At 40.4% G+C, this 20,859-nt stretch overlaps 1 protein-coding gene across 9 annotated transcripts in view; it reads right to left on the bottom strand.

Moving 5' to 3' along the window:
• The window catches only part of SERGEF (secretion regulating guanine nucleotide exchange factor), a 240,714-nt gene that overhangs the window by 164,744 nt on the left and 55,111 nt on the right, over positions 1-20,859 (bottom strand). For 4 of the 9 annotated variants that reach the window (XM_067540656.1, XM_067540657.1, XM_067540654.1 and 1 more), the window contains exon 9: positions 14,767-14,933. In XM_067540656.1, coding sequence (XP_067396757.1) covers positions 14,767-14,933 — 167 coding nt within the window. Of the gene's footprint in view, positions 1-10,049; positions 10,110-10,498; positions 10,547-12,005; positions 12,257-14,186; positions 14,254-14,307; positions 14,534-14,766; positions 14,934-20,859 lie in introns of those variants that run through there. The other 5 variants (XR_010918442.1, XR_010918443.1, XM_067540658.1 and 2 more) reach the window with 5 other exon arrangements.

The raw sequence follows: 20,859 nt of genomic DNA, 5'->3' as shown, positions 1-20,859 counted from the left end.
TGCACAGGATACTGTAAATTGATAGCTTTGTTCTAGTCCACTACAGTTTTCTATCGATTTTCTCTCATTTTAGACTGTATTGATTTGGTAATCTCTATTCTGTAACCGTTTTGATGACAAATTGAGAAGGAAAAACTGCATGTTCTAGGGCATTTTCTACCAACCTCTTGCTTTAACCCATAATTTTATATGGATTTGGCACTGGTCCACATGCATATCCCTTAAACCAGGATAGTATTATGGTATCATTTGCTATTTCTATATAGTGAAAAGTCTTTAAGCAAGCTCTCAGAGGTATTGGCAAATTTGCTCCTCGGAGGCAGTCTTACAATGAAATGAAGCAGAACTTCAGCACTTGGGGACACCTTAGGAGGTTGCCTATGTGGTTCTGGCAGACCAGGTGCCAATTCATGCCAAGGCCCTTGGGCCTCACTGAACACTGGCAAATGCATAGCTAAATAAATCGGTCAGTCTCACCTGTGTGTAGTATTGTTAAGATAGGTATTGGACTTATATCAATGTGTATAGTGTTTGGACTTTATGAAGTGCTTGTAAATTGCCGCATGCATTAAATCTCACTTATAATCTCTATATCCCATGCTAAAAAGGTAATACTTAAGTGTTTGTGCTATAACTGTAAATTGTTCGTTCTGAACAATATAACTCACCAAATAGGAAAAATAATTCACCTAATGCAAAATGCTGGATTCCTACCGAAGGTGTTATCTCCTGCCCCTCAGGAAGGACTACTGAATCCAAATAGGCCACTGTGGAACAAAGACTTTGTTGATTGCTGCTCCCACAGCCGCGAAGAGGGTACGTGCCCAAGCCCTTGTCCCATCACAGTTTGAACGCTGGGGGAAAGGAATAAAAATGTCTGCTAAGGAGAACTTCTTATTCCTGTGCTGCTTGGACTCTGAGGGGCGAGAATTTCTAAGCATATGCAAGGAGTCCCCAGCTGTTTTGCCTGGGTTACACCTAAAGAATATACAGAGTCTGCTTACTATAGAAGTTGCTATTAACTTCTGAAACCTGACTAATTCATTTGTGTTTGTGTGTTACTACTTTAACCTTGTAAATAACTTGCATTTATTTTTCTCAGTTAATAAACCATTAATTAGTTTGTTACAGGACTGGCTACAAGCATAGTCTCTGGTGAGAGATTTAAGGTGCAACTTGACCTAGGGTAAGTGACTAGTCCTTCGGAACTGGGAGTAACCTCAATATTCTGTCATCTTTGGTGTAAAGTGACCATCTATCACAGAGTCATGCTTGCCTAAAGTGGTAAGACAGAGCAGAGTGCCTTAAGGGGACTGTCTGTGACTCCATGTTAAGGCTGTTATAGTGCTTTAGGAGTTTATACTTATTACTTGGTTAGTGAAATCTAATTATCGAACACAACCAATTTGGGGTTTGGGCCCTGTTCCTGGACAGTCTGCCCTGAGGTTGGCACTCATGCTTGCGAGACACTTCAGACAGCAGGACAGCCTAATATTTTGGTTTCCCTTCAGAGAAGTGTGGCTAAGTGGATAGAGCATGGGACTCATATTCAGGAGACCTGGATTCTATTCCCAGCGCTGCCACTGACCTGTGGATTGACCAAGGGCAAATTACTTATTTCTCTGTACCTCAGTTTTCCCTTCTGTAAAATGGGAACAGTGATACTAATCTGCTTTGAGATATGCTGATAAAAAGTGCTATATAAGAGCTAAGTATTATTACAGGTAGTTTTTCATGCAGACTTCACTTGTATTTAAATAGACATACTATTAGTTTATCTTTACAGGTCTGTGTATGATGAATTATTTCTAGATAGTAATTATATTACATCATATGCATGCATGGCACTGAAAGTATTATTAGCTTTTGCTAGTGTAGTAAGAATATTTAACAACAACCAAAGGGCTAAGTTGTGACTTGGCCATGAGTGCAGTGCTAGGAGCAGCATGGTGTTACGCCGCCCCAGAGACAAACTGTAAGGAAAATTATGACTCACAAAGTCACAATATCCCTCCATTTTCACAGCTGTTTTGAGGTGGGAGTAAATTGTGTCAGCTTTTTCTCTGGAACAGCATGGTCTGGCCAGCACATTAGAGCGATTCCATCCTCTCTCATCCACTTATGCAAATGTTTCTGTGGAGCCTTCTTCCCCTCCCTCACTGCTACCCCCCATGCAGGTTGCCAGTACGGGGACATAAGAGGGCAGCTTTGTACCACCACTCTAACAAGGTCACAATGACCATTATGAGCTGGAGTCATGCTTGTATGAGAAGGACAAGCATTTAATTGATGAGTTCTCCACCTGAGGGTTGTGAATGGATTTCAGGAAGCTGTTAGAAATTCGAACTCATGTTAGAAGTTAGAAGATTTCTAACCACCAGAGGATTGAAGTTCTGGAACAGCCTTCCAATAGGAGTATTGGGGACAAACAGCTAGTTTTAAGATGGAGCTTGATAAATATAACAGAGTTCCCTGTGTTAGCAAAGGAATTGTCTAGATGACCAAGGAGGTCCCTTCCTGTCCTATGTCCCTACATTACCACCCTCTGTTTCATATATAAAAGAAGAGATTGAGAGAGAGAGAAGAGGAGACCTGCATAAAATGACAAGCAAATCTTATTTCCTTAGTTACTGCCTCTCACGCTGTATTCTAGGAGAATCCCTGAATGATGTGACTAGAGATGATTTTTGTCTTCTCTCTTTTTTTTTTAAATAGTACCGTACTGTCAGTATCATTGACACCTTCTGTCTCTGTGGGGTGTGGATGGGACAGAAAGGCCTTAATATGTTCTCCAGCTAACATACCTAAGACAGCCCCTTGCTAACTCTTTCTGCAGCCTACAGCAGACAACCCCAATTCAAGACAGCACTGAAACACATGCTTAATTTTAAGTTTGATTTCAGTGGACGTAAGCACAGACATCAGTTTCAGGACGTGCTCAAGTTCTATCCAACACGAGGTTGCTTCCCTGAATCATGGACTATCTTAGCAACTCTCAGGCAGCAGCCATATTTGCTGGTGGAGTTTTCACTGGAAGTCTGATGTTTAGCAACTTGTGTTTTTTCACTACCAAACTAATTGCTACAACTAGCTAAACACCGTAAGGAAAAAAATATCAAGAGTATCTGTTTTTATATTCTTTTGCCAAATTCAATATGATTTTTACCTGAGGTAATTTTAATAGTTTCAACACAAACTTTTATCTCTATTTTTAATTTACACAAACATTAGTGCATTACATTAGGAATCCATTACCCGTGAGCCTTTATTTATTCCACCAGTGTACATTTCGATATCATGTAAAATAAACTGAGAAGCCAGGAAACTGATGTTCCCTGTTTACAAGAAAATCAAAGTAAACTTCCTTATACTGCCATTTTATTAATGTATCTTAAACACCAATCAAGGAGAAATCAGACAACACAGTTTCTCAGAGGCAATCTCAAAAGCCAACTGAATAAAGCCTCTATGGACAGAAAAAAGTATATTATATTACCTACCAATCATACAAGGCTGTATGTATTCTTCCCAGCCAAGAATTAGTCTAAAATAATGAACTAATTCCAAATTACAATAGCCAGAAATAAAGCAACCCTGCCCTTAAAAACAGTACAACACTTGCTTCCTCCTGATCTGATTAATTATAAAAACAGATGACATGGGGTACCTTTTTCTCATTTATAATGAAGTATCTGAATGCAGCTACCTAACACATCCATCTGATAGACTGTGAGGTAGCATAACCAAATCCTTTTCATCTGTGCAACAACCCTGGACCAAATTAGCAGCTCAGCAGTACTCCAGCTCTTTTCTATGACATGCCCCTCAGGCAGCTGATCTCAGTTCTATTTCAGACTCAAAAATCTACAAGGTTAGGGAGCTTATCTTTGGTAAGCGAGCTTCCAACACCACACAGTTAATTTGCACCTCTCTCTAATAGGGACACCACCGGGATATCCTACAAACAAACAGAAATAAAGAAAAGCTCTTTGAAAAAACCTGGGGATGAGAGGAATAAAGTACCACAGAAAATTTAATTTTTCACTGTGTTTTTAATTAAAAATATTTCCCTTTATTAACGAAGGGGGTTAACTGCAAAAGTAAAATCTAAACTCAATAAGGCATCTAAAAAAACAATCACCAAAAGAAACATTAGATGCCAGTGCAAGAAAATCAACATATCAATGTCGAGACAAAAGATAATGCATTAATATAGCTCCTTTCATCTAAGGATCTCAATTCATTTTATAGACGCAAGTTAATTATGTCTCAGATCACCCTTTTAAGGTAGGTACATTTTATATACCTGCTTTTCAGATGTACAAACAGAAGCACAGAGAGGTTGACTGACTGGCCAAAGTGAGTGACAGAATGAATTGGTTGTAAAGTTCAGAATGACTCCCAATTCTATGATTTAACTATCAGACTAGCGCTCCCTCTCATACTAAACTGAGTACATTAAAACAGAGCTCTGAATACATGGGTGTCTCTCATGAAAGCCTGTGAGTTTATCGGCAACTCAAAGTGTTCCAAATGTACAGAAGAGATAGATTGGTAGTGATGTGCCAGTCCTCCTCACCCTGTCACAAGCACTCTATAAATACCTAGCAAAAAGGAGTTGTCCCCATTCACAGAGTCATAACCAGAATGAGGCAGAACTGCCAGTGAGTTACACAGCAACACCAGCCAAGCTACATTTATGGATAGGGTTATTTTACTTCAAGGACCCCGCTTTCCAAGCATGTTGGTTTAGAGGGGCACACTTCATTCAAATACCTTTCAAAATGGCCACTTCTTCCCAAAGCCTATTAACGTCTAAGGAAGAAATGCAGCCTCACCACCAGTATTTAAATTGGTGTAGCTCCCTTGAGTTCATCCTCCGGTCATCCAAAGCATTTATATGTCTGAGCTGTTCTGCCTGTCTAGTTTGACGCTGAGCTCCTTGGAGCAAAAACAGTGTCATCCCTGGAGTTTTGTACCGTACAGAACACACAGTTAGTGCTTAATAGATAATCATTTATAAATAATAATGAGTAAGAATACCCTGAATTGCCCAATAAGACAGTTTCAGGAAAGCCTCATTTTTAATTCACAACGTCAACCAAGTGAAGATTCATTAACAATCAGTGCCTCAATCTATTCACTGTGGAGCTTAACTACATCAGTCCCAACACTGCAGGACTTCACTTAAGTGGTGCTATACTTCTGAAGAGGATAATAGACCAGAGTTAGCTGAGCAAATGAAGGTGAGCTACATCAATTTACACAAGTTGACCATACTATATACAAATGAGAAGAGTGCAGTGAAGTTGAGGGACCTGATCATTAAAGTGTAAAAGAGGTCTAAGTGATTCGACAATGAGACTGAGACAGGACCCCTGGTTTCTCTACTCAGCTTTGCCCCTTACTCAGCATGTCCCTGGGAAGGTCATAAACTCTCTGTCTCAGTTCCCCTTATCTGTATAATGGGGTTAATGGTGTGTAATAACCTCTGTAAATCAATCTGAGGTCAAGTATTATTTATCATTTATTATTAATTCATAAATGAAGACTCATGGAGTATGGTGGCTTCCCATAAGATAAGGCTATAAAGAATTCTATACAGACACCATATGAGGAACATTAACCATCTTAATCACTGTGAGCAGTAATAATATTTTGCACCTATGCAAGGCCCGATTCAGTACCCATTGAAGGCAATGGAAAGATTCCCAGTGACTTCAATAGGCTTTGCATCAAGCCCATAGGGTCTTCCCTTCAAGGTCCTCAATGCACTTTGTGAACATTTATTATCCCATTTTTAAAGATAGGGAAACAGCTGTCACTCACATAATCCACAGCACAGCCAACAACATGATTTCCAATCCTGTGCTTGAGTCACAAAACCATCTTCTCCCTCAATAAGGCAAGAAATCATGCTTTCAAGTATATCTCAGGGTAGCAAAGTTCAATAGAAACAGATGACAAGACCAAGCCTTTGGGAATGATACAAATCTAGAAAGATAAAAACAAGGCATGAAAACCCTATCAAAAGTAACTATAGCACATAACACAATTATGTCTACCTAAAGGGTCTACATTCTCTCTCTCTGAAGCAGATATGATCATCTGAACATCTCATTGCACTCATAGAATCATAAATCATAGAATTAGAGTTGGAAGGGACCTCAGGAGGTAATCTAGTCCAACACCCTGCTCAAAGCAGGACTAACCTCAGCTAAATCATCCCAGCCAGGGCTTTGTATATATACTCATGCTTTGGTATATAGGAATACAGGAATTGCCATGCTGGATCAGATCCTAGGTCCAACTAGTTCAGTATCCTGCCTTTGACTGGCCAGACAAGATGTTTCAGAGGAAGGTTTAAGTACACCACACTAGTCAGATGTGGAACAATCTGCTCCCCAGCCCGCATAGGTTACAGGCAAATTATTTCATGCTCTTCCAAAACCAAGCGTATGCTCCCTATTAACACATTCAAAATTACCACAACTGTCCATGCATAGGAACTATTGACATGAGGGAGAACTACTGAATGGAGGAATGAACAGACACTCCCCACCCACCGACCCCAACCTGGACCATAGGTAATATCGCAAAGCCTACCATGTTTTTATTAAAAGAATCAATTGAAACAAATGTATTCCTTCAAGTGAAAAAGCAGGGGTCATGATAGTGGCAGCTATTGCTAGGAGCATTAATAATACGTGCACTGGAGCTCAGAAGAAACCTTTATATTATTCAGAAAGGATCCCACATGAAAGATCTGGTTATGGAACAAACTCCCAACACTGAAAGCAGTTCGGAGTTCTGGGGCCCCAACCTTCCACTGCACCGAATATCTCCAACACTTCTCTATAGCACACCTATGTGGCTCTGGTGTAAAGGGGCTGTCTGCTAACCAGGTATTGCTGGAAAGCAGTGCCCTCTAGCCATGGTCCTGTCCTGTAGGAATAACCCCACCATGCACTCAAAGTTTAAACTTTTCAGGGCCAGGACTATATTTTACCATGATCTGTACAGTGCCAGTACAAGAGGGCCCCCCTCTCTAAGTTTCTGTCATATAAATAATAATACTGAGCTGTACCCTAGCAATTCAGCCGTATTGCTCAAAACCCTGGAATCGTCACAAGAAGCAAGTGTTAACAGAAACCTTTCCCCCCCCCCCAACACCTTTAATGAGATATTTTCTTTACTAATGTGAAAGTTACTGCACTTGGAAAGAATGGGAAATTATTATGTGTCCTCATAAAACTTAACGTTTTAAAATCAGCTTAGTGATTGAGTTAACATACATATGCTCTCAAGTGCTACACAGCTCAATTGCAGGATTGGTATCTATAGGATTTCTCTTCCAGAGAAATAAAACATTTTTCTGTTTTCAGAGTTTTACCCCAATATAGGGACCATGGCTATAAACTTTTACAGCATCCAATCGAAAAAATAAACCCATATCAACTTGTAACAGGGCAGACTCCTCTCCTGTCCTGAGATCCCTCACAAACAGTCCCGGATGCCTTTTGATTGGTTTATCACCTCTGTGAATTTTATTTATTACCCTCACCAAACCATCACAATCCTGTGCAGCAAGTCTATTTACAGCTTTCCCTAATCCTCAGCCTCTTCTCCAGGGAGAGGAAGCAAAAGAGATCTCACCACCCTGAGACCTTTCTTTCTGTGGGCTCTGCTAACCTTTGCCTTTGCTCTTCCTTCTTGTGTTTTTAACTAGCCTCCCCAGTTGGTGGGATAATTAGCTGCTTAGCTCATCAATCCCCCACTCTGCTTAAGCAATAAAGTTCTCTCCTCCTCCATTAGGCCTTTCCTGGTGGAGCTAGTTAATGCTTAAGTCAGTGGTTCCCAACCTTTTTGGCTCGAGGGCCACAAATATGATTTTTATAACCCTGAAGGGCCACCAGTCTCTGCCAGCAGCCCTCCTCTGCCCCACTGTAGCCAGACAGAAGGAGTTCAGCAAGGAAGATCTCCCATTCCCCTGGCAGCAGCAGGGAACCGTGTGCTCTACCTGGGTCCCTAGGAACTGGCTCCCTTCTGCAGCCAGGGGGACAGAGGATCAGTGCTCCCCTCCGTGTGGCTCCAGCAGGGACCCAGGTGGAGCACTTTGCCGTGCTCCCTGTTACAACCAAGGGGAGGGGAGCACTGATCTCCTGTCCCCTTGGCTTCAGCAAGGAGCTTGCACCATCTTTCAGCCCCATGGCAACGCGCTCCGCCTGGGTCCTCAGGCAGCAGCGGCTCCCTTCTGCAGCCAGCGGGAGGGGAGCGCGGGTCATTCTGAAAGCCCTTGCAGGCCACTTTTGGCCCACCGGTTGGGAACCACTGGCTTAAGTGATCTGAGTGCTGGGTCAGCCACTGTCTCTCAGCACACTGTCACAGAGTAACACAGGTAATATGTAACTCAAAGGTCATGAATATGTTATCTTACCAAGTATTCATTTTCATTTCATTCCTAACATGTTTTTATAAATAAAGCTATGCTTAAGATTTTAAGAGATATTTACTGATATACCATCAGAAGTCATAATATAAATTAGCAGAATAGTTTGAAGTAGATTTTCTCACACTGCGTCTTCACAGAAGTATATTATTCCAAGATATTAGAGTTTCTCTTTATTCCATTTACAGGAGTCTAGATCCCAAATTCCTCAGGGATGTTTGTTTATTTTGCAGCTAGAAGCTTGCAACTTGCAAGTAAAATATAGTTATACACACCACACACACACACATATATTACGGTGATGTGGAAAAAAATAAAAGTATGTATCTTTCAAAGGCCTATGAACAAACAAAGGAATCAATTAGTGCAGCAAAGAGCATGAAGTATTAACAAACAGCTATACATAACTGCGCAGTTAAATTCATCCCAGATGCAGAAAGCCAGTGCAACACCCTCTGCACTACTAATGCCCTGCATAGGGAAAGTGGACACATGGGAGGGCTTGTGCAATCCTACACATCATGGGAAAGGTCTCCACACTGGCTCCATGAGGAGGGGGGAGGCAGGGCAGGGAAGGGTCATAGATACCACAAAACAGGTGCAACAGCAGCTACTCCAGTTTATAGAGTATTCTCAATCTCTGGCCCTGAGATGGATGGTAGACCCCTGCATATTCCATTATTACCCTGGCTTGATAAGAACATTAGAACAGCCATACTGGGTCAGACCAACGGTCCATCTAGCCCAGTAACCTGTCTTCCAACAGTGGCCAATACCAGTTGCTTCAGAGGGAATGAATAGAACAGGTAATAATCAAGTGATCCATCCCCTCGGCCATTCCCAGCCTCTGGCAAACAGCAATCCCTGCCTATCCTGACTAATAGCCAAAGATGGACCTATCCTCCATGAACTTATCTAGTTTTTTTTTTAATCTTGTTATAGTCTTGGCCTTCACAACATCCTCTGGCAAGGAGTTCCACAGGTTGACTGTGCACTGTGTGAAGAAATACTTCCTTTTGTTCATTTGGATGGAGTGGACTAAGCACATATAGCCATTCATTTGATAGTAACAGTGTAATGCTGCAAGACATTTTGCACTTTGCCGCTCTAGTTAAGAAACTCCAAAGCTCACTGTCCAGAAAAGCTGCAAACTAGCAGAACTTCCTTTAGTGAGATTAAGGCTAGAATGGAAATGTGGCTGTATGAGAAGACAATTCTTTATTCCCAAAGAGAAAATATCCCTTTTTCCCTTCAATTTAGTGAAAGCCATTTAATGACTTCTTCTCAGTCAGTTTATTGCTCACTGAGAATGTTCACTGCAATGAATGAAACACCAGACATGTCACAAACAGTAGAAGGGTAACTATTAAGACCAAAAATACCAGACAGGCTGGGGAAGCATTTTGAGAAGAAGGAAATGATAAACTAGATCTTTGTAACATTCATTAAACAGAGAGGCTAATCAAATTTCAACCCATTTGTATTTAACTGTCCTTTCATCTCAAGAGCAGTGGATATGAATGTACATCAGGCAATAGACAAATCAGATGTTCTTAAGAGGCCCAATCAAGGATCCCTTACAACACAAAAGCATCTCATGCATAATGCCACACACAACTGATTTCTGCACAAACTTGGAGTTTCTTCTCAGTAACTTGTTCTGCACAGAAAAGGAAATAATATATTTACCTGCAAAATAATTATTTAGTAGGTTTAAAATACAAGAGGCTCTATGATTCTGATCTAGATACTAACACTTTCTGAGCGTAAGCTATTACTGAAACAAAAGCCTTTTCATCCTGCTGGGCAGCCACTATTACATTACTGTAACATTATAAATTGCATTGATTTTTGTTTCCCATTATTTAAATTTAAAGAAAAAACAACAAATGAAGATGTGCTTTTACTTCCCAAGAACAATATTTACAAGAGAATACATGCAGTGGAATCAAGCTATACTAAAGTGGTTCACCCAGAAACAAAGATTTTCAGTCCTTACTGATACAGCATCCTGAATATTTGCAACACGCACACAGAACAATCACCAACCTTTGCTGGGGAAAGCAGAAGGTCAATCACATGAACAGAGCCAACAAGCTGCATAAGGAAGGATCACAGACTGCATTAAAAGGACAGCACAAGAGCCTTACATAAACTTGCTCTTTATTGTCAGTTCCTGTTTGACCCTCAGTATTATCTGAACACAATTTTCCCCTCATATTTTTAAACAATGTTAACTCAAGTCAAGAAGCAATCAGCAGATTATAGCCTCGACAAAAAAATCATTTCAGTTAGTTTTATATAAAATTTACAATAGGCTCAGGATTAGAGCTAAGTGAATAATGGATTTTTCTATTCAGTAGCTGAATTGGGGGGGGGAAAAAAAAAAAGAATTTTGAACCAAAATGGATTTTTTTGGTTTATTGCAACAAAGAAAAAGCCCAAATCACTTTGTTTACGTCAGGTAAAATGTTTTGAATGATGACTCAAAATGACATTTTAAAATGACATTTTTTAAACAAAATGTTGAAAGAATTTGTTTCAACATTTCGATAGGAAAAAAATCAGTTTTGTTTCAAACCCCCCAAAAACACATTTTTCAACACTTCTATTCACCAAAACTATATCACCCAGCTTTACTCAGGATAAAGATTATATTGTTTTTAAGAACTGTCCCCCAAACTGGATGCTAGAGGTAAGGTTTAACTTCAATTTGTCCTTTCTTTGCCATTACTGCATTTGAACCAGTCCATCTGTATTCCTTTAAACGCTGCTCTCTTTCTTAATGTTTTCTCCTAAATCTCCCCAGTATCACTAAAAAGGGGCTACCTCAAAGTGCAGAAGCTTTAATTGAGGCCTCTCCTTGAGGTGATAACAGCAGGAAAGGTGGACAAATCAGTAATTGCTGATGAATCGGACAGTTCTGAGGGGATGAAGATGGACACTGATTAACTTGAACTCAAATTCCTAGCCTGAGTCTAACATTAGTGAACACAAGCACATGTAGTAGAATGGTTGGAGTCAAAAGGAAAAGGCGACATCTACAAACCTTCCATTCCCCAAGTCAGAGGTGAGGTTTGTTGCTGATTATGAATTATTGTACATCTGGATATTGTCACTTCCACTGCTTTGGGCATTTAGAACCTACCTCCGCAAAGAACTACAAGCAACCAAACAGCCTATCTCAGATACTTAGTGCCTTACACTCTGTAATGTATTTATTCTCCCACCTCTCCTGAAAGGAAAGGCAGTGTTATTATCCCCATTTTACTGATGGGAAACTAAGGCACAGAGACACTAAGTCACACAGAAAGTCTCTGGTGGAGTACGGAATTGAACCCAAGTCTACTGAATCCCAGGCAAGCCCCTATTTACTGGAACTTCCTTCTTCCCTCCCTGGTGTGGGTCTCAGGCTATGATGCTGTTGTGTGACCAACTAGTTAGGATTCATATATATATTCCAGGTAACCTACAGATAGCAATTTGCACTTGAAATTAAGATTTAAATTTTATAAGTAGAGATTGCATACTCCACCTGAGTTTTGTCATCGTTTGGTTTTATTGAAACCTCATTATTCAAAGCCAGTCAGAGCTTTGCCCCTGGTCTTATCTGCTCTTGCTTCTTTTCCCATCGCCCCATATCCCTACCGCTGCAGCAGTGATGCTTGCTTTGACCACCCTTCTTCCACAACCAGCCTTTTGCCTTCTTTCACACCATCCCCTGTGCCTGGAACTCCATCCTAGTCTACAAGGCTGGTCCCCTCTGCAGCCATAAATCTCTCTTCAGACACAGTCCTTCTGTGATATCTACAAGGATGAATAGGAATGAGAGCAGCTGAATGAAGCTGAGGTGATCTTTACTCATCTTTTCTGTTTCAAGGTATATAATAATGGAATACATCCCCCCCACCTTCCATGAATCACTAGTCTTCTTAAATAATAAGTTCCCTCAGGGCCATATCTTCCCATGAGTTTGTACAGCACCTACCACAATGGGACCCCAGTCCTGACAGAAGTCTCTACGCATTACCCATTGTACAAATAACAGTTCATTGTAATAATGTTGCAGATGGTCTACCAGGACCTTTGAACTAGCACTCAGTTTCTATTCCTGGTTCTGCCACTGACTTGCTGTGTGGTCTTACACAAGTCACTTTACCGTTTTTGCCTCAGTCTACCCATAAAATGAGGGTAATGATAGCTTATCACCTCACCGGGGTATTGTGAGGTTTAATGGACGTGTGTGACATTCTCTTCCACTCTATAATATGGTGTATTGTTATTGTAGCACCCAGGAGCTATTGGACCACTGACAAATTGCTAGTTTCATATTTTCCAAAACCTTTACACTACCTGCAATTACACAAAGGTATAATTTGGAGCTTAACTAGATTATTTGTACAATATTTCCCATGCCCGTTGTGACAAATGCAATGCTTTGGGAAGCATGGAATATTCAATAACTATTGTAGTGAGATGCAACAGATGGTATAGACGCATGAGATAGTCAAAGACTGTCATATCAACTTTATAAATGTTTTATGTATTTTTGTGGGCTAGTGATTGTATTCCTGACTGAATGGGGGAGATGAAAACGTTTTCTATAAGACCCAAAGTCATGGGAGGGAGAAGGGAGTAAGGAGTAATGCAAATTCGTAGTGCAGGTAACAAGTCTGGGGAAGTTTCACCCCTGGAGGCAAGAATATATACTGGTTTGATCTAGTTCAAAAGGCATGGCAAAAAACTTCAAACTATATGAAGAAACAGCCCTGATCCGGGGAGAAGAGTCAGTCATACATGATTCAAAAACTGACATAAAACTGTGACAGAGAGACAGACCTTGTGAAATGGGCCTAAAATACTCTAGCCATACCAGAGTCTCCATGTAGAAGATGGATGACTGTCTGGTAAGCCAATATCTGCATATAAGCTGTTTATTGTTTTTAAGATAGGATTCATTTGTAATGCTTTTGTTCTGAATAGTCCTGGGTTTTATAAAAGCAGGCTGGTCACTGGTTAACCCTGTCATTGCCCTGGAGAGAACAGGATTGCAGGCGCTGAACTAAAGTCAGAGCAGCAGTGGTAGTCACAGTCACAGGAGTCTGCAGTCTAAGTCCCTGATCTGGAGGGAGTGGATTACAAGATCCCACCCTAAGAAAAGTGATAGCTAGAAGATGGAGCCGTAAATGTAGCCACTCAAGAAAAACATGAAGGGTGCAGGTACCTGGGGAACTATGACAGTCATTACTGGAAAAACTCTTAATACTCAAAAATGGTAATGCTACTAAAGATACTGGCTATTACCAAGACTTACATGTTTAACAATAGCTCCAGCTTTTGTTCTACTGGGCCTAATCCTTTCCAGGAATCTCTAAGTTTGCACTGTTGCATTCAGTACAGAAGACTAGTTTTCTGCCTAATCTTTCAATTTCATTGGCTGTGACACCCAAGTACTGCTAAAAGTACAGTGTCACAATTTCCAAGCTCTTTGTTAATAGCTTATCTCTGACTCCTGTAAGTTTGACTGCTCAGTTTCATCAAAAATAAGTATTACTCTTTTCAAAAGTCCTCGTTGATTGCATTGGCATGTCCCATCTCTGAGAAATTCTCTCTCTGTCACTGAGGGGGCCTGATCCAAAGCCTACTACAGTCAACGGGACTCTTTCCAATGATTTCAAAGAGCTTGGAATCATGAGCTTAGAGATCATCAATTCCGTTCAAATGACAGTCTACTTACCATACTGTGTGACTTCATTTTTTCCAGTTCTACTAATTTATTTGTCCGTTCTTGATTCAGCTGCCCCCTAAAGGAAAACTTTTTCTTATTTCAAAACTAAAAACACTATGGCCCTAAGAGTAAATGTCAATATGAGAAACACAGTGTGAAATGCAGGAAGACCACTGGTTAAATTGTAACATATTCAGATTTCTTCAGAAGAAACTAACACTGAAACCAGTTAGGCTTATACCTCACCTTTTATCACAGTATTACAGCAGCAACAACTTCCACTGACATCTGAAGAATATACCAAATTTGAAGCCATCATTTTGCTAAGGAAAATTCCAATCCCTCAGTCACTGCTTCTACCAAGAACAAACTTGCTTCAGAACACAATGATTCTTTAAGAATTACAAATAATGTAATCAAATTAAATTCAGAGCACTTGGGAGGAGAAGGACTGTTTCATTTTAAAGAAAGCTTTTTTTTTTTTGGGGGGGGGGGGGGGGAGAGAAGGGAAGGGATTTTGTTCTGAGCATCTTGACTTCTGCAAGAGGAGAAATTCTAAAGCTGAGAAAAGGACACTTTTTTCCCTTACCTGAGATGCTCCAGCTAGGCAAGGCACTGAAACCGGCACATTAGACAACTGCTCCAAATGCTGTTCAGATGATCTCTGCATCTCCTGTCTTTGTCCATCGTGAATAGCTGCACTCCTTCCAAGTTGCCCATAATCTGCTCTACCCCACGTGAAGACCTTGCCAGTTTCTAAATACAAACACACAGCTATGGTTTATTCCTCAGTTATAGGCAGAGAACGTTTGGATAACCAATTTCAAAACTAGAACAGCCTATTCTATGTATTGTTTATTGCACCCTACCTAAAAGTTCAGACAACACAGCAATGAAAAAATGAGGAAGCTACGTACTCTTTGGAGAATGGGGAGAGAGAAGGTATTAAAATGTAGCTGAAAAATTTGTTGAACTCATTGCAATCACCCAAACTTCAGCATTTAGCTTTCAAACAGAAATGCAATGTCTGTCTGACAAGGCATGGAATTGTCTCAGTAAATTGCATCCTCTATATGTGCTGTATAGAATTTTTATACGTGTTTGTTTTAAGAGACACACACATAAAATAGCTTACATTAAATTCCAAAAGATTGCCCTTCCTTCCAATATTCGGCATAGAGATATACTGTGTCTCTGTATTTATGTCTTCTTCACAAATTTCTGTTAGCTGAAGGGTTTCCTCTGCATGGTAATGGATATGGGGGAAATGGTGCCACAAGATGGGCAGGGATGCAACCCCATGCTCTGGGTCTCCCTGGCTTCTGACTGAGTTCCACAGGCCTGCTTCAGAGCCTGGAAACTTTCTGTCCCACCCAGTCACGAGCCTCCCGCATTGGATGACAATTTTACTGCAGATTGTAGCTGCCATGTGAACTAAACTGCATTAGATGACTATATACAGTATGGTTTCTATAAAATATTGATCAAAATTTCATAGCAACAAAAAAAAAAATTCAACCTGAGCAGACACAAAGCATGAAAAATCCCAGCCCTAAAGGTTAAAGTCTGTCAAAGTTATAAGCACCGGCTTATGATTAAGGCTATGAGTCTATCACAGAGGTCACAGATTCCATGACTTCCGCAGCTGCAGCGGCTGACCTCAGGGACCCAACCAGGGCAGCAGCGGTCCTGGGGACAGCCTGAGCAGCAGCTAAAGTGACTGCCCTGGGAACGGCCCAGAAGGCCGTCAGAGAGCAGTCCCCAGAGGGCCTCGGAGCAGGGGGCAGATGGGGGCAGTCAGCCCCCACCACCAGAACTGAGGCCAATCATCAGCCACCAGGGCCTCACAGAGCAGTGGGGTCTCAGGAGCAGCTAAGCTTTAGTCAGGGATATTTTATAGTGAAAGGGGCCGTGAATTTTTGTTTATTGCCCATGACCTGTCCCTGACTTTTACTAAAAATACCCCTGACGAAATCTTAGCCTTAGCTATGATGGAAAGTGTTAGACACCCTTTACAAGAGGAATTGCTATTCTGCCACCTGTAATATAGAGGGCATTCAATCATTACCTAAAAATACGTATTAGTCACATAGGGATAAGAGGCGGAGGGATGAATTACTTAAGAATTAAAGGTGACATAACAAGGAATATTGATCTAAAATTAGACAAGGACAATTTTTAATTACAAGTTAAAAAACACTTCTAGCAGTGAGTCAATTAGACAGTAGAGTACATTTAACAAGGTGGGTTACTAAGGCACCAGAATTTGAGGTATTCAAGAACAGACGAGATAAAAAGCCTTAGCACATAGAAGACAATCCCGCAACTTGCGGGATGGGACTCAGTACATCATGCTGGAAGTCCTTTCAAACCAGTGTTTAGTAAGAGCTTGATCCTGCAAGGCGCTCAGCACGCTGACCCCACGAAAGCACTTAAGCTCGTACTTAATTATGAACACGTGAGTAGTTCCACAGACATCAGTGGAACGACAGACTGAAATATGGGTGTCTCTCCAGTACATACAGCAAAAACAACAAGAGTTCTGTGGCACTTTAAAGACTAACAAATTTAATATTTGCAGGCATAAGCTTTCGAGAGACTTCAGCTCTCTTCTTCAGATGCAGTAATACAGAAAATAGGTAACACAGAGGCATCTTATAGATATACAGGTGCATTGAGAACAATGGGGGAGGTGGAGTCCTGTACTTAAGACTTAATGACGACCATTGAGTAGGAGGTGAGAATAGGTGAGCAAAGTAATTTACCTTCGGTAGTGAGACAGCCACTCCAAATCTCTGTTTAAACCAAACTTGACACATTCAAACTGGGATGGAACATTCGAACAGGGATGGATTTAAACATGTGTTTAAATGCTAGCTCAATTGGGACCTCACTTTTTAACCCGCAGTTCAACTTCATGAACGCTCCTCTAGATTTACTTTATATCCTCCTTCAAATACACTGCCACCATGAAGAAAAACAGAAATCCAGCTCCCAAAGTCTGTGGAGTTGAGCATGTCTAACAATATTGTTTATAACACTTCTACGTTTTTGTCTGACATTGTACCCTTCACTATGCTTTCTTATTATGCTGTCAGGAATGTAAAGTATGTTATTTTTCTCTCTTAGTCCTTTCCTAATCAATCTATTCAGCCATATGGAGTGTTCAGGTACAACTATAAATAGTCATTTTGGTCTTGTACATTTGAAATTGAAACTGACCCATTTTTAAAGAATAGATGAGAATTAGTAAATATGTTGATTTATTTCTTCCACATCACTTCAGATTTATTTTTGTCTGAAGTTATCGTTGTCACTATTTTAAAGTTACATCATGATTACATCACAGTCATTTATCTTGACATCCCTCTTAACTATATTTAAGGACACCTTACTAGACACCCAAAAAGCTACAATCGCGGAAGAAGGCTATGCTGGTTTAGAGGGGAAATGAAGGCAGCTATAAAAATAAAAATAATAATATATAACAAATGGAAAAAAATGAATGTAACTCAGAAGTTTTAAACTGTAGAAAATTGATAAGGGAAACAAAGGGACCCAAGGAAAAAAAAATCTATGGCCAGCAGAGTTAAGGACATTAAGGAGTTTTTTAAATATATTAGAAATAAAAAGAACCCCGACAATGGTATTGGTCCATCACTAGGTAGAAATGGAAAAATTGTCAATAATAATAATACAGAAATGGCAGAAGCATTCAATAAATATTTCTGTTCTATATTTGGGAAAAACAGAGGACAGTTATCATATAGTGATAACACTCTTTCCATTCCACTAGTATCTCTGGAGGATGTTAAACAGAAGCTAGTAAAGTTAGACATATTTTAAATCAGGAGGCCCAGAAAACTTGCATTCAAAAGTTTTAAAAGAGCTGGCTGAGGAGCTTGCTGGATCATTAATGTTGATTATCCCTAAAAGTGAAGAAGCACTGAGAAAGTCCCAGAAGACTGGAAGGAAGCTTATATTGTGCCAATTTTTTAAAAGGGTAAACAGGATGACCTGGATAATTATAGTCAACCTGATATTGATCCTGGGCAAGATAATGGAACGGCTGATACGGGACTCAATTAATAAAGAAAGAATTAAAGGAGGCTAATAGAATTAATGTAAAACAACATGGTTCTGTGGAAAATAGATCCTGTCAAATTGATTTCATATCTGATTTTTGCTGAGATTACAAATTTGTTTGATAAAGTTAATAGAGTTAACATAATATACTGTAAGACAGCAGAGCTAGGGGGCAGCCAGAGAGTGATAAAAGGGAGATATCTAAGCCCTAGAATGATCTGGGCCCTGTTCCCTGCTGACTAAGCAGGGATTACAACAAGGGCAACTGGGAGCACCTGAGGCCAATTAAGACTCAGCCAGGTGCCTTATTTAAAAAAAAAAATGAAAACCAGCCCCGCTCCAAACAGGCAGGAGAGCCACCTGGAGGCAGAGTAGGAGGAACGCTGTGCTGTGTGAAGGAGCAAAAAAGAATCCTAAGAAAGGTACTGGGACCAGGAAGGGGAAGACTGATGCAAGCAGAGTGGAGACACTCCCCAGGCATTGAGGCCCAATAGAAAAAGCCCTGCCCAGACAGAGGGGGCAGGGAACAATAAGCTGAAGGGGCAGAGAGGGAAATAGCCCAGGGGAAAGAGTTGCAGACTTGGACACTGTCAAAAGCACATAACTGCTATTTGTAGGGTCCCTGGGTTGGGACCTGGAGTAGAGGGCGGGCCCGGGTCCCTTCCCCCTTCCCCTCCCCACAGGACATTATTGGAGATGGAGTAACTGGTGGCGCCCTGACCTACTACCAAAGGGAAAAAAAGCATGAGACTCACTGAGTAAAGCCAGCAGTGTGCCACAATACTTAGACTTCTGTAAGGCATTTGACTTGGTATTTTAATTAAAAAAACTAGAACAATATAAAAATTAACATGGCACACATTAAATGGATTAAAAACTGGCTAACTGATAAGTCTCAATATGTAATTGTAAACAGGGAATTGTCATCAATTTGGTGCATTTCCAGTGGGGTCCCACATGCATCGGTTCTTGGCCCTATGCTATTTTTATCAATGACCTGGAAAAAAAAGAAAGTCATCACTGAAAGTTTGCAGATAACACAAAAATTGGGTGAGTGGTAAATAATGAAGAGGATTGATCACTGATTCAGGGTGATTTGGATCACTTCATAAACTGAGCACAAACACACGTGTGTTTTAATGTGGCTAACTGTAAACTTATACATCTGGAAACAAAGAATGTAGATGATACTAACATAATGAGAGAACCAATATTTGGAAGCAGTGACTCTGAAAAAGATTTGATGGTCATAGTGGATAATCAGCTGAACAGGGACTCCCAGTGTGATGCTGTGGCCAAAAGAGCTAATGTGATCCTGGGACACAAACAGGAATCTTGAGTAGAGAGGTTATTTTACTGGTGTATTTATCATTAATGCAACCACTGCTGGAGTATTGTGTCCAGTTCTGGTGTCCAGCACTCAAGAAGGAAGTTGACAAATTGGAGTGTGTTCAGAGAAAAGCCACAAGAATGACAAAAGGATTGGAAAATATGTGTTGTAGTGACAGATTCAAGGAGCTCAATCTATTTAGCTTAACCAAGAGAAGGTTAAGGGGTGACTTGATTACAGGCTGTAAAATACCTACATGGGGAACAAATATTTAATAATAGGCTCTTCAGTCTAGCAGAGAAAGGTATAACACAATCCAATGGTTGGCAGTCGAAGCTAGACAAATTCAGACCCGAAATAAGGTGTAAATTTTTGACAGTGAGGGTAATTAACCACTGGAACCATTTACCAATGGTTGCAGTGGATTCTCCATCATTGACAATTTTTAAATGAAGATTGGGTGTTTTTCTAAAAGATATGCTCCAGGAATTATTTTGAGGAAGTTCTATAGCCTGCGTTATATGGGATGTCAAATGATCACAGTGTTCCCTTCTGGCCTTGGGATCGGTGAATCTAATAATACCCCAAATTCAAGAACTAGACACTCGCTAAGCTTTTTCTTCAGAAATTCTATCCAAAAAATTATGCATGAAAAATAGTTAATATTCTAGGTTCCTTATTACTACTCATGGACGTATTTAAAGTAACATTACACAATCTCTGAATATTCACAGTGAATGGTAAAACTTTATTTGGTAAAGGTTACAATAGGGATCTTTATGTATAATTCTTTTTACATTCCTTTCTCATGAAAATTCACGGGTTCTCATGCAAAAATTCAAGAGGTCCATTTTGAATCTGTTGTTAACCTCTAAATTCCATTATATTAATTCTTTCTATGATCCATGTCTCTCTTGGTCTATGTACACACTGACTGGCAAATTCGCTCCCGTCAGATCAATTTTTCTGGATCAATTGAGCAGCAGTGAAGACATGCTCAATCGATCTGGAAGTCGATCTATTAAAACCACCTCCAAAAAAAGCGTAGCATCCCGTCAGCACACCGCAGTGGAGACAGCGCACTGAAGGGAAGTTACAAAGTCGACAGGAGTTACGCAAGCTACTCTGTGTCGCTTGCGTAAGTCCCATCAACTGCCGCCAAATTTGCTGGCCGTGTAGACCTGCCCTTGGTGTCTGCATATTTTATATACTTGGGTAAGTTTTCAGTACTTGTTTTGTATTTTATTCATAATACCTTAAATTTAG

Source organism: Emydura macquarii, unplaced genomic scaffold (assembly GCF_026122565.2).
Source record: "Emydura macquarii macquarii isolate MOO-44397 ecotype Brisbane River unplaced genomic scaffold, CSIRO-AGI_Emac_v2 contig_587, whole genome shotgun sequence".
In the NCBI taxonomy this organism is placed as follows: Eukaryota; Metazoa; Chordata; order Testudines; family Chelidae; genus Emydura; species Emydura macquarii.
Note: the sequence above shows the minus strand (reverse complement) of the source record. Positions and strands in the feature narration are given on the sequence as shown.